This window comes from Pempheris klunzingeri, chromosome 24 (assembly GCF_042242105.1).
Source record: "Pempheris klunzingeri isolate RE-2024b chromosome 24, fPemKlu1.hap1, whole genome shotgun sequence".
Lineage (NCBI taxonomy): Eukaryota > Metazoa > Chordata > Actinopteri > Acropomatiformes > Pempheridae > Pempheris > Pempheris klunzingeri.
This window is the reverse complement of record NC_092035.1, coordinates 12,932,287-12,946,847: the sequence shown is the minus strand read 5'-3', so window position 1 is coordinate 12,946,847 and position 14,561 is coordinate 12,932,287. Positions and strand designations below refer to the sequence as shown.

Here is a 14,561-nt window from a genome sequence, read left to right as displayed (position 1 = left end):
TTTTCCACAGTGACACCAAAGCTGAACTTCCTACACTGGCTGTAAAAAAAAAAAAAAATTAATTAAGAAGTTAGAGAAGTTTAAGATAGAAAAGGAAATGTTCCAGCATCATGCCTGTTGTGTTAAAAGTTGACACGGGGCAATATTTTCCAAACTTTCCCCGGACTTCTGGGATAAATATAGCATTATAGATGGTGGTTTCCAGGGCTGCACAGCTGGAAGTAGGCCCACACATATAAAAGAGCCACCTGCCTGCACTCCTGCCAACAGGCAACAAATATTCTAAACATACTTGATTTTTCTCCAAATCTAAATCCCCAACATGTTTTAGATAATAATAATAAAGTCATGCAGATCATAAACACCCTTCCTCCTGTCCTGCTTTTCATCATGAGGTTTTGAGAGAAGTGATGCTGGTGGGGGGTGGCGGTGTGTGTGTGTGTGTGTGTATGGGGGGGGGGGGTTCCTCAGCGCAGAGCAAAGCGCGGTGAACGAGCGGCGAGCGGGAGCGCGCGTATAGGAAGGAAGGGAAGGAAGGAGCTGAGGCAGAGCAGTCGCCAGCGGAGCCCAAGACGGCGGATGAACGGAGCCGACCGTGTGTGTCGCCCTTGTCGTCTTTTTTTTTTACAGCAGCCGAAAGCAGCGTCCGGCAGCCCGCAACCTGCCCGACAATGATGCTCAAACTCGTCCATCTCCTCGGGGTGCTCGTCTGCGGCAGCCAAGGTAGGGATGCGCGCCCGGGTGCGTGGAAAACCTCGAGCTTTGGTGACTTTGTGGACAAGTTGAGTGCGTTTGCCATCGTGATCTGCAGCAAGGCAGAGAGCTGAGGGAGAGAGAGAGAGAGAGAGAGAGAGGGAGAGATGGAGTGAATGTGTGTGTGTGTGTGAGAGAGAGAGAGTGAGGGAGAGAGAGGGGTGGATTGTTTAACTGGACGTTATTTTGTAGTTGAAGCACGTCTTGCGGGGGGCCAGAATGCTTTCTTACTGAAAAGGGGGATTATGATGGGGATTTTTTTTTAGGGTGGGAGAGCTGTTGAGACACACACTGTGCACTTCCTGGACAAAAACTGTTATCTGCATCATTTGTCACGGCTTCACCTCGTTGTTTGGGGGCTTAAACCGACACCACACATGGAAACACACCACTTCCATATCGTGCATCCTATTTTGTTTGGACCACCGCCTTCCTTGTGTTCTCCCACTCTCCAGTCCACTCCGTCTTGCTTGCCCACAGTAGAAACACGCTGTAGATTGAAGATTGCGCGGTGGAGCATCTTCCCTCGGTGTCTGCATCCCGTGCGCGATAGCATCGAGTCCACGGGCGCCGTCATGCACTCAGAAAGGCGTTGGAAAGTTTGGAAATATGAGCCTGCATTCGTGACAGCAGAGTGGCACTTCGGCGTTAATTAGGTTTGGTGTGCGTGGCGCACCTGATTTGGATTGGTGATGGTCGCGGCTGTGCGCGCGCACGTGTGTGTGGGTTGCGTATAGATGATACTTGAGTGACTGCTGCTAAAATGGAACTGATTGAAAGAGAACACACTGTCGCTGTTGGCCTTTTTTTTTTTTTTTCTTTTCCCTCCCCTTGTGTGTTTCTGAGTGCGTCCTGGTCAGCCAGGCGCGTCGCCGTGTCGCCGCGGGTCGAGCCCGGCGTGCACTGCGAAAAAAATACCCAACTCCTGCAGCTTCAGATTAAGAAGTAATCCATTTCTTGAAGCGGAGACGACTTGCTTTTGCAGGATGATTTATCTCTTTCAACGTTAATGTACGTGCATTTAAGGTCTTGCCCCCCCTCAAAAAAAAAAAATCTTGCAACAAGTTAATTCCCATAGATGATAAAACGGGTTATCTCATTTTTTGCACTTGTTAAAAACAAATAGAAGGTGTTCAGATTTAAAAAAGAAAAGAAAAGAGGAGTTGTTTGATGGACATTTCTTGCAGTGTGGCCACACTGGGTTGCTGGCGCACAACGGCAGGTGGGGGTAGAGCGCTGCAAAGTGGTGCCAAGAGTGGAGCCACAAGCCACTGGCCGTTAAAGCATCCTGAATCTCGTTCATTCACACTGCTTTTTGCCGAAGTCCTTCAGGGTAAGGTGGGAGGGGGGTCGGGGGTGGGGTCCTTGAAGAGGTTTCGAAAGGGTCCCCAAGCAAAAATGGAGAATCAAAGATACATTTTGACTCTACTTAAGTATGCTACTCATAAACTCAGTTTGAGGAGGTGTAAAATGACTATGAATTTTAATACCAGGCCTCTCCAAGACTACTAATGTATAATTGTAACACTTGTCCCAAGGAAAGTTGCATCTAATTAACACTGTAAACCAGTAGGAGCTTAATTTTTTACAAAACCACATCAACTGAGTATCAACATGGCTTAATGTGTTTGTTTTGTTGGAGACTGTCAGCAGATCTTCAATATATAGATTGGCAGCATACCTGAGTTGGATGCCTTGGGCCGCCTCAACATTTTAAAAGGACTATGGTTTATTGGCAGGTCATATTTCAACCATATCAGTCAATAGAGAGGCGGGTGATGCATTCAGAGCGCCACTGAATGGTGTTTTTCATGTATTATCACTTTTAATCCCACTGAGGTAAAAGGAGGAGACGCAGGCTATACTGTTCATGAGCCTTAAGTCGAATATTCATTGCTTTGTTACTTTCCCTTTGTTACAGTGGTGTTACATCACCCTGCTAAGCAATTTCCATTCTCATCATGCTTTTCATGATAGCAAAGTCCACACAAATTGACCTATTAGAAAATGCAGAGATCCTGATGTAATGTGAATACTGAGGTTTGTTCTGAGTTGAAGGCTATGTGCTGAAGCCTGAGCAGGATACTCAATTCTCAGTGCTTTTTTATCTCCACGGGGCCTCAGAGCAGACACTAAACCAGCAGTAGAACTGCTAGAACCAGGAAGAGGGTTTTACTGGCTTGCACCCGGCCATGACGACTGCTCTCTGACACAGTTTCTGACAGGTGCCCTGGCTCCTGCCACACTTAGCTCCTGTGTTCAGGCCCCTTCTGGCTCCTAAAGAAAAACATTTGCTTTTGAAGTCCCAGCACCCCATCTACTCCGCGCTTGAGTATGCATCCTCGAAGGTTTCTGTATATGGCTTTTACCAATGCTTAGTACAATGAATTATATGCTTGCTTGAGCTCACCCGGGACAAACCGATGTGATGTTAAGTGGCGTAATTAAGATATTTCGCTGTGTCTCCAGGGGGAAATGTCACCGGCTCGGGGTTTAAAAGATTTATGCCCCTGCGCTTAAGTGTCTCTCATTGCACCTTGAGCCCGGGCTTACGGGCTTACGCGTGTTCCAGGTTTGCTTACATCCTGTAGTTCTGGTTTATGTACATGCTAACATGAGCGAGCATAAATACAGAGACACACATGCTTACTCATAAATACATACTGAGCTTAGCCTCAAACTACTCAAATGAACCACAGTTTAAATATTTATGAGTTGAGTGTGGATTTTTTTTTTCTTTTTTCAGAAATCCACACCATTAGTGTTGCAGAAAGCATATATGTGTACATATATAATCCTTACAAAATGTAAACCCCCTGAATCTCCCGCCATGCCAATAACTTGAAACTGGAACAATGCTGCACCCAATTGTTAAGACTATGCAACACCAATCACAAACTCCCATTAAAGACATACAAAGCTGTTCACAAGAAATGGCCTGTGTCTCGGTCCTGCAAGGTAAAATTGATTGCATTATTTGATTAATAGACTAGGACGGAGAGCATACATATAGAGAGCCAGTGTATATATGAAAATGGAATCGCCCCCTCGAGGCAGCCTCATATGAGAAATCAATTTAAGGAACGACCAGAGTCAGCAGGCCTCTGAATTGTACAAAGGGCAATCTCAGTGTTATGGATATGCTATTTATTTGCCTCCGACTTTTTGATTTCTTTTGTGTGCCCTTTAGCACCAGATCCACTGAGTTCAGGCCTTTAGTATTGAATTTGTACGCCGCATATTAGACAAGAAGAGAGTGCCACATCCTAAAAAAAAAACCTGGATGCACGAGGAAAGCGCTGCCGAGCATCTGCGCTGCAGGGTTGTCGTCGGCTTGTGGAGAAGGTAATGACAAAAATAAGACCGCAGTCATCATGGGATATATTTAATGTGACTTCTACCTGCATATATTCCAGACTGTTCCCAAACTTAGACTGTAGAACTATTAAATTATTAAAGAATAGGCTGTGCGACTGAAGGCGGTTGTTTTAATGTCTTGTTTCAGCCGCGACACAAAATCCCTGTACCTACATAACCTCATCACCTGTACTTAACCAGAGGTGGTTACTGAATAGGCCGGCCGAACAACCACAAAGAGATGCAAAACAACCAGAAACGGGAAGAAAACAACCGCAAAGAAACGAAAAATGACCACAGGAGACACAACTGCAGCGACCATGCTTGTATCCAGGGGCCTGTTGTCTCGTAATTCATCCATTTACATAACTACTTCATTGGGAAGTTTAGAGGTCAACGTTAGTGCAGTGCCTTGGCAGAAATGAACTGCCTTGCTCAAGGGCAGCTTGGAAAGCTCTGTGTACAAGCTGTACAGCCATCAGCTCACAGCTCCGTTAACAGGATTAGTATCAGGGATTAAGAGAACTGCGCAGCAAATATCATCTTACTTATTTGAAGCCGTATTGTTTTTTTTTGTTTTTTTTTTAACGGCACCATTTTGGCTCTTAAGTAGCTCGGGCAATAGCGGAGGTACTGAAAAGAGAGATGACATTCCAACAACAAACTCCAGTAGGTGAACGTTTGGCATTTGCTTTTGAAAAACCTTTGGTTATTTGCGATGCCTGGAGCAAAAAACAGCAGCATGTTCAATAATGCCCTCTGCCAACCTCAGTCTATTTCCACTCAAAATGATCCATTATTATCATGGAAGTGACTAATGTTCTCCCCAGGAAATCTCTCCCAACCAGAAGCCAAGAGAAAACACAGACGCACTAAGCAAGAAAGGGAAAATTGGGAAGGATGGAGTGAGCAGTGAGGAGATTTATACAGAGGGTGGAAGGGAGGAAGAGATTATATTTAAAAATTCATTCAATTCAAGTGAATCTGATTGCATCTAGTTAAATTGCATTGCCCGAGATTGAATCAAACTCTGTGGAGTAACACTGTGCCAAAATTAATAAAATGTAATTGAATCCTGTCTAGATGGAATCAAATTAGGCCAGAGTGACGTAATTGGAGGAGGCAGCTGCTGCATGTTGCCGTGTGCTCCTGTGGGTTTGTCTACTGTTTTACATGGGTTTGGTGCGAGCCAAGCAGGAGACCCTTTGGCTCCCGCTTATGTGTGTCCTGCCAGTCTAAATGCCAGTCTAACTAGCAGGCTAATAGGGAGAGCCAGGATGCCAGGGTGACAACACAATCCACGGGCACACTGGCTGACTGACAGATGCATGGAGGGAGAGTGCCCCTCCTCCCCCCAGACCCTTTCCTGATGCTCACTTTTACTTCTGTATTTTAAGCACGGCATGTGATTTACACGCTCGCACACAGTCAACAGTCCGCTCCTCCAGAGCTCATCCTCTCATTGGGACGCTGCACTGTTGGTCTGGGCTTACTTTTGGGTTTGGGCACCGGAAGGCATGATTAAATGAAGAACAGAAGGATCAGGGAAATGGCAGAAGAGCGTCAGAACCACTCTAGTTTGGGCTGTGCGTTTTGAGTGACCCACTTAGACCGTATTAATAACTGCACTGAAGCCTTGGGGTTTGGCTCAAAGTGGCCTGATGTAAATCATATGCGAAATATAAATTACAGTAGTTCTCTCTGACATAATACATACATAAACAAAATGAAATCCTAGCAGACTGTCTGCTTCTCTTCTCCCTCTGCTCCTCAGTAGCTCCGGCAGGCAGTGTGGGTTTGAGAATAACGCTGATGTAGTCTGATAGGACCAGACAATGTTGAAAGGTGTAATTTGTTTCAGTAACAATACTTTTGGAAGTTGATATCGATGCGTGCTTCAGGAGTGGGAGGGTGAAGGGATCCTAAGGTGCTATCAGATGTGTTTTAAATGAAATGTGATGTGAGTAAACTTGCATAGACGCAGGCCTCATATTAATTTTTCTATTGAAAATGCTGTACACTGTGCAATATGTTTTGTTCTCTTCCGATGTGAATTATTAGGTTATTTTAGCTGTTGCAAGAACTCTTGGAAATTACCATTCACTTGCTGCATCTTCTTGATATAATATTCTCAATTAACTTATTTCCATTTATTCCCTCTGAGGTAAAACACACTCTTGTGTTCCTCAGTATCTTGAGCAGGAATCTCACTAAAAAAACACTCCTCTCTGCTTAGTCTCTTCACCTTTTTGCGTGATATCGTATCTAACATAACATGCTGCTTAGAATTGGTGAGGTTTTGACACGAATATTTGAATTTTCCAATTGTTAAGTTGTTTTTGGGAGCAATGCCCGAGGTGTTGTTGACTAGCAAAGACGTCTGAGGCGTTAATGTGCATCATCAGTTTGTACGTCACGCCCATCTCGCAATTGACTCTTGACTTTAAAGAGTGTTTTCACATGTTTGAGTCGATTTCCAGTGCTGCCAATTGATTCCAAAGCACACTGTGTTGGAAACTTTCAATAGTTTTTTATTTACAGTAGCAACTGTACCACGTAAATACATTAGGGTGAGTCTAGTATGTCTAGTAAACACTGATGCATGTGTGATTTGTAGCAAATGGGCTAAAACATGCAAAAGAAGATGGAACAAGAAGCTGAAATGAAGAATGAAACAGAAGTTGCCTGAAAGTAAAGGAGAGACAAGAACTTGAAATTGGACGGATGGGATGGGATGGTTGGTTAATTGGTACGGACTGTGGGACTGCACAGCAGACGTTACACACAGAAATAATGAAAGCTCTTTATGAGTCATCATTAAAAGGGCTTTTTCATGGAAGAGGACTGAGGCACTGCAGCAGGTGAAGCACAGTGGAGGGGTGCCAAAACACTGACAGATGAAATTTGGACCGGGAAGGCAGCGAGATGGACATAGATGGGTGACAGGAAGGGGCGGCTGGATGACAGAGTAACAGACAGGTGAATGTGCCACGGCTGAGACACAGATAGAACCATAATGAAGAGCAGCCATCTATTGACAGCCAAAAAAACAATATGTCTCAGCTTCCTCCTGCTGGATGTGGGCCCGGTGTCGATTCGAGCATTAGTTAGTGCGAGCTCACAGAGGCTGCTGAATGTCTCCGCGGTCCATCACAGTACAGAGAAAGGGACTAATGCTAATTGTGGCCGCGCTGGCTGGCAGACACTAATAAGGGAGCAGGGCAGGCTTTCGGACACACCTATCAGTGTGATGAGACGAGCCAGGGAGTGGCCTTTATTAACCAGTCTTGTGTGTGTGCTTGTGAGAACATCTTATATGTTGAAAAAGGCAACTCTATGTGAGGAAATAGCCTTGGGTTACTAAAGGTTGTAGGGCTGGGTATTGAAAATCAATACTTATTCCACACTGACTGGACTGTGTCTGAGTTTCACAAACTGTCAAGTACTAAAAACTAGTTTTGCATGTTTGATGTCAGAGTTTCATAATATTGTTCATGTTTTATTTGTACAGAGAGTTCCTGTTAGAAATGTTAATCAGAATGTATGCAGGTAAACAGGCAGGTCGGCTGAATAAAATGATTGGATGTGACGGCCGCAAACACTGGGTTCTTTTTCCCTTTTTTTTTCCGTCAAACCAATTTATTTAATGATTGCTGTCGGACTGTTATGACAATTTCAACGAATACGACTCAAACTGTTACTAAAATAGGTTGCAGACGCTTGCTTTCAGGAGAGGCTGACAAAGGTCTCTGGCCACACTCAAACTGCAGACGTGATTACTTGGTCAGCGTTTCTTCCCCCAAGGCCACCAGGGCAAACTTGTTTAACGCTCAGATAATAGCATAACAGGAAGCAATAGATAAAATCAACTCTAATATCAAGTTATAGGGGAAATAAAGCTGAAAACTATACTGCAGGAGTTAACTGAAGGTAGTGAAGCTGTGTCTGCTGGCTGGCTATTCTTCTCCCTGCTAGCCTTGCAGTCTGAGTTCTCCTTTGGGTTTACAGTATTAAATTATCATCTGCTGTATTGTGTTGTATTGTGTCTATCATATTTCCTCGTATCCATTCATCCATCCATCCATTTAGACAGTGGGCCCCTGGCTTGTCATTCCTGCTGGTTAATTAAGCCAAATTGTGATTGATGGGCTCCCAAGTGAATAGCGTGAGGTCCCATTGCTGACCCGCTGGAGGAGACAAACCCGGCTGTCAATCACATCTCACAATAGTTTTGGAGATAGTGGTTGGGACCGAGCCATATCTATATCCTCTCCCCTCCCGCCGCTACTTCCGAGCACAAGATGACTCCAGGTTGTCCAGTGTCCTTGCGGGATTGGTTCTGCTAGGAAATGATGCAGAGATCATCTTGAAAAGGGATCAGTCTTCTCTGATTTCTTGCCCGGTGGCCAATATCCTTGTTTATGGGAGGCAGTGCTTGATGAGGAATAGATGAGAGAGGAAGACCGGGAGGGGGGAGGGAGGGAGGAGGAGGAGGAGGAGGAGGAGGGACACTTGAGATGTGTTCACGGTGCAGCAGAATAGCTCGCAGTGAGGCCAAACAGCCTCTGCTCTCCTGATTGCCTCTCCATGCCAGACAATCTTCAAACAGAATCTCCTAATGCAATGTGGGCCAGCTTATTTTTGTTTCTATTTCTTCTTGACTCCTCTCTTCCACATTTCCCCCCCCCCTTTCATTTCTTCCTCTTTTCATCTGCTCTCTCTGTTTCGTGGTCCTCCCACACTAGTCTCATCACCAGCGTCTGTAGGGGGAAGATATCCTGTTCTCCCCTACGTGGGAAGCTTTTCAAGCAGCACCCATGTTTAATGTTATTTGCTCGGGAAGCTAATGAACGTTTGTTGTTCTGCTGCTCAATATAGTTATTAACACCTATGGATTTTATGTTACATGACTCTCGAATGCACATCAGCAGCCAGGACTTTTCAAGTATACTGCTTCAGGGTTGTTCTGTCGAGCGTGTTGTTACACTCTCAAAGTCATAATGCTCATTTTGCAAGCGCTCACCAGGCAAATTGTAGGCTTGTTTTTAATTACTTTGTATATCTGCATAACTTCCCATCATTCCTAGCTGGCCTATTCCCAATGTGTGCACTCTGGGATTGTTGTCTTCCCGCCCACCATCCGTAGAGTTCCCAAGGACGCGTGCCTCCATGGGAAAACACAGAGGAGTTTTCAGTAATTAAAGAACCTGTCTCATCTTCACGGAGATTGGATGTTTACTGACGTGCTCCCTCTCCAGGTGAAAGAAGTTCTCTCACGTGTCGGTCCCAGCCAAGCTTCGCCTTTGAAATCAGTGGGTCCCACATGAGGCTCTCAGCTGAGGATATTTTCGGATAGACTTCGCCGTCCTACCTGCTAAATCTTGTTTTTCTTTTCCCGTTCGCTGGCTATACGTGCTGATCACAGCGATCTTGATGCTTACTTCCCGCACGAGTCCCAAAGTGAGGACTTCATCACGCACGTCGCTGTTGTTTTTCAGGAATTGGGCCGCATTCCTGTTTTTTGTGCACACTTAAAGATGGAACCAGATGAAGGGTGATGCCAGAAGAAGTCAACAAGAAAGATTTGTGGGAGCGGCGCCAGTGTTGGTCGTGCTTTCATGTGAAAGTATATGCTTCAGGGCTTGGGTCCTAAGAGAGCCTTGTGATTTCGTGCATTCACGCATGGCTTTGTAGCCAGCAGGTTCTTGTTTATAGAGTGTGATTGTAATGAGCACCATAGCGACCAAAACACAATCTCAGCATTCAGGAAAACAAAGGCCGTTAATATGTGATGTGACATGACTGTACAAACTCAAATCAGCTTTCCAGTTACAGATACTGCGGCAAATGTGTTAAATTAATTTACAGTTTCCAAGATCCATTTTCAAGTTGTGTGTTTGTCCAATGTTGGAAAGCATTTACAGCAGGTTGCTGCTCATAAAAGTAGCATCATGTTTGCTTGAGATTCTTGTTATTGTGGTTATACTTCTAGGACTTTGTAAGAGAACCAGATTAGATTTCTGAGAGCATACTCCGAATAGAGAGGGAACACAGAGTATTGAAGCTAGCTAAAGCCTGTATATTGCTCCAAGAACCAAGATTACTTTTATTTCACGCTGCTTTTCATCCATCCTGTAGAGTCTGAAGTAGGCGACCAAAGAAATGATAGATCGTCTCGGCACTTGAGGCGAAAGCCAAAGCCGCGGATGTGGAGAAACATTGCAATGCAGCTCCTCAGTCAATAAGCAACAAGAAGCTTTGCTGGAAGCTGCAAAGGGGATGCGGTGCTGGCTGTGGCAGCTCTCTCCCCAAGGAGGCGGCCTGAGCCACAAATTAATAGAGCGCTCCCACATGATCTGGGAGTTTCATTTGGAACCGTCACGCTACATAAAGCCCCACAGAAATGAGGAGTTCACTGAGGTCCCCCTCCACTTCCCCAGGAGTCCCCAAATAACCTGTGTGATTGTAACACTCTGCCCACCGCTCCCCCACCTATGCACCTCCCTCCTCGAAAACTCCTCTGCAAGGCTTTGCCCGCGCTCATCTAGGTTCAATTACCACAACTTATTGTCTCCTATTTTCTTTCCAAGCGTGTCACACATATCCCTCTGCCCCTTTTGCTTTGGATTCAATATGTGGAAATTTTCCACAAAAGAATCCAGAGAAAGCTTTAAATGATAATGGTTAGAAATTAAAAAGCATGGGAAAATATTTTAGTTATCCGGCTGCCCCGATTTGCTGGCCTACAAATTTGAACCGCATCTGAACATTTCTGCATTTTCTCCTCTTTATAACAACTCACAAACACTCGTTTGACAACAGCGTGAAATTCTTAGTGACAAATGTGGAGAGCAGCGTGCCCCTGAGGCCTGCTTTACTCTTATCATTATCTTTGCAATGCCTAAGATTAGACACAGCAACCAACTCTCTCACAACAGCGTGCCTCGGAGCAAGGATTAACAGAATGACTGTAATCACTCAACTGACTGGACACAAAACATACAGTACTGATTCATATTTTGTCACAAAGTCTACTTATTAAAAATTGGCCTGGAATATTTGCTTGTGGCATATCATCGTATACAAATATATATTCGGAGAGAATTACCCAGTCATCTTTTTGTCTCCGTTAAACAATTTGCACAATAGTGGTTTAAAGAAATATTCAAATTATCAGTTTTATTAATGCCTGACATGTTTCCAGGTCTTAAGAAGTAGTGTAATCATGAAAATCTAATCCAGAGCTGGGAGCTCAATGACACAGCAAATCGGTACATGTTCTGTACATGCATTTAAATTGGATGATGACTTGTTGCTAGTAGCGGTTCTCTTAGTCATACAGTGTAAATATTATGTATTTGTGATTTTTATCTGGCGTGGCCCTATGGATGGCTATACTGGTCTGGCATTTGGTTGGTCCACTGCTCCAGACTGATATTTTAACCAGCATCAAATGGATTGCCATGATATTTTGTATTTACATTCATGGTCCTCAGGGGTTGAAATCTACTGACTTGGTGAATTTTCCTGTTGCGCCACCATTAGTGAAATTTCCCTACAACTGTTGGACATATTGCAATGAAATTTGGCGCAGACATTCGTGTACTGTTCAGAAATAATTGTAAAAACACTGATTATTCTGTGACTTTTGCTGTAGCCACACCAGCAGGTGCCCAATATTACGTTTTATGACCAAAATACTTTTCCATCAGTCTCAGCTGTAGTTTGTTTAGTGCTAATTAGCTAAGTATATGCTTTAAGCATTAAAGTTGGAGAGTGTAATGGTGGCAAAGGCAAAAGAAAAGAGGAAAAAAAAAGACTTTCGCCTCATTTAAAAGACGACTTTTGTTCATTTGGTCTATTGAGTCTTCCATCACTGGAGAAGTTGCCTCATCCGTGACGAGTTTCTCCCAGTATGATTCGTCTGAGATGGCGAATCAACATGGAAGAACTTTCTCTTTGATCCTGAGCGCCCGACACCAAAGCCTTATATTTACTGTTGATATTTTAGTTTGCTGAAAAAAAATGCATCTGCTTTTAGTCAAATGTAGCTGTGCTTGAAGAATCCCAATGTCTACATCTGGCCAATTATCTGTGGGAATAAAAGAATACATCTCTGAAACAAAACAGTCCATGAAATGAAAGGAGCATTGCCAAAAGCACATTTTTTTTTTTTTTCATCACAAACGGAATGCTTTAATGTTGAATATTTCACCATTTTCATTGTTTTTGTTGGGGATAAATATTAATGAGATGACCGCTGGCAGTCACAGCCAGCATGGCCTCTTTGGTCAAGGTCATTGAGCTGTTATTTTTCTCAAGGCTTCACTTAGAATCATCATGTTGGGTTTAACAAAACACCTACAGAAGCAATATATTATTGGTTCTGTGACATAAGAAGAAAAATTGACATTCTGGTGTCACCACTTTGAAGTTTGCGCTATATTGTCTCAGAGTTACAACACTGTGTAACAATTTTCACCACACTGCAGACTGGCCGTATTGATCTATTGTCTCACAGTGTACCGAACAATTTTGCTTTTTCTTTTTCTCTTTCACTTTGTTCCTCCCTCCTTCCAAGAATGAGAATGTGTTAGCTTTATGAATACTGATCCCCCTGCGCCCTGCTCCTTCCACCTGAGGTGTTGTCAAGAAATCCCAAGAAAAGAAAAAAGAATCATTCTTTCAAAACCAAGCAATTACTGCTCAAGTCAAAATTGAGTTGGAGAGAGAAATGTGTGCTGTAAACTCGGAATGCAGTATTTTGTTTGGGTTTTTCGAGTGATCTTTAATGGATGAATGACATAGCCTTTATTATGTCAACAGGTGAAATGTCAAGACATACAGCGTGAAATATGCTGGACAGGACAGTATCACTGTGATGCTAGTTCTTTAACAGAGGACACTTGTTACAAACTGTTACCTAACCATGTACCGGGGATTGTTCCCCCCCAAACACAGGTCCCTTGAGTGTGACTGCTCCCCTCATCGTTTTTTACTGTATGTTAGTGTGTGGCACTCCTGCTTTGCCCTGCTTTTAGCACAGTGCTTACATAACCGCTCACTTGTATAACCTGAGACAACAGAAAACAGACAGACAAAGTGGCTACGGCATCCTAAGGTGCACGGCGCCTCCCCAACAAAACCATTTGTTATGTGGAGAGGTACCAGTGTTCGGCTGTGATGAAGCACGTGGAGCTCGGCGTGACGCATTGGCCCGGGCTTCGGCGGATGTTGTGTCACCCCAAGGTTGTTAAATGGGGCTCCTTTCCTGTTATAGATTTGGAGGACGTGACTCTGAGGCTTCAGCAACTGAGCGCTGCATCTAAGCGACAGGAAGGAGCTCCTGTGTGTGTGTGTGCAGGGGATATGAGCTGATCTGAAGCTCGTAGGTCATCCCATTTTGAAGTGTGACACTATATATGTGTGTAAATCAAATGTGGTTCTGGCAAAGAGCTAGTGGAAAATGAGTTATAAGCGGGATATATTGCGTGTTTGTTTGTGAGCGCATTTATTTCAGGGTTTTGCTTACTCTTTGATTTTTGCTGTTTTGGGTTTTTTGCCTCTTTTTCCAGCTGAGGGCTCCGAGCGTTGAGTGAAGATGCAGCGCCCCGTATCTGCCTGCATCAGCAAAAGGATATGCAAAACAACACACACACACACATGCTTAAGATATCCTAGAATCCCCGTGTCTGATATTACGCCCTGCGCCTGGCTTGAAATCTTGAGATAATTGCAAAAGTTTTAATTTAATGTTCAACCATGCGACGCGTGTCCCCGCGATGACAAGAAAATAAGATAAGTGGAGGAGAAAGTTCAAGCACTGAATCAAAATCAGGACCTCCCAGCTAGCCAGCGATTACAGTCCAATCATAATCTCTTGGCGGGATTTCTACTTCAATAAGTGATCATGAGAAAGCCCGATAGGCCATCACCAGCACAGAGGGTGGGAGATGCACTCAGTGTGCCCGCACTCAACATGCTCAGCCATCTGTGGCGTCTTCCTGGCTACACAGGGCTGCAGATCTGCCATTTTTTTGGGGAGAAGTTGTAGAAAGAGGAATAAATAAATGAAAGGGAGGTCAGCAGAGCAACACTTTCTTTGTGGCAAGTACATGTATGAATTTAGACTATAATCAGTAGTTTCCTTCTTGCTCATCTCCGCAGAGCAAACTAAGAATCAATTAGATTATTTCACAATCCCAGAGTAATCCTGTGTGCTATAAAGCAAGTCAGTATGTGATTCGATATGCTGATTATCTGACAGCATGTGTTGGGTGTATGTTTGTGCGAAACGGTGCGAGCCGTGGCTCGGCATGAAACTTCACAAAGCAGCTAGACATCTGAGCGGCAGGGAAAAAAACACCCTCTGCTGCTCCCACCTCTGCAGGAGCCGTAAGTCGCTTTAAATTTCACTCTCGCCTTCTTTCTTGAGACCTATCTTGTAATGC

General features: G+C 44.2%; 1 protein-coding gene across 1 annotated transcript in view; it reads left to right on the top strand.

Moving 5' to 3' along the window:
- Positions 1–579: 579 nt before the first annotated feature.
- LOC139223761 (neural cell adhesion molecule 2-like) overlaps positions 580–14,561 on the top strand; it is a 247,987-nt gene continuing 234,005 nt past the window's right edge. Inside the window, 2 exon segments of the mRNA XM_070855751.1 lie at positions 580–618; positions 621–723. Coding sequence (XP_070711852.1) covers positions 580–618; positions 621–723 — 142 coding nt within the window.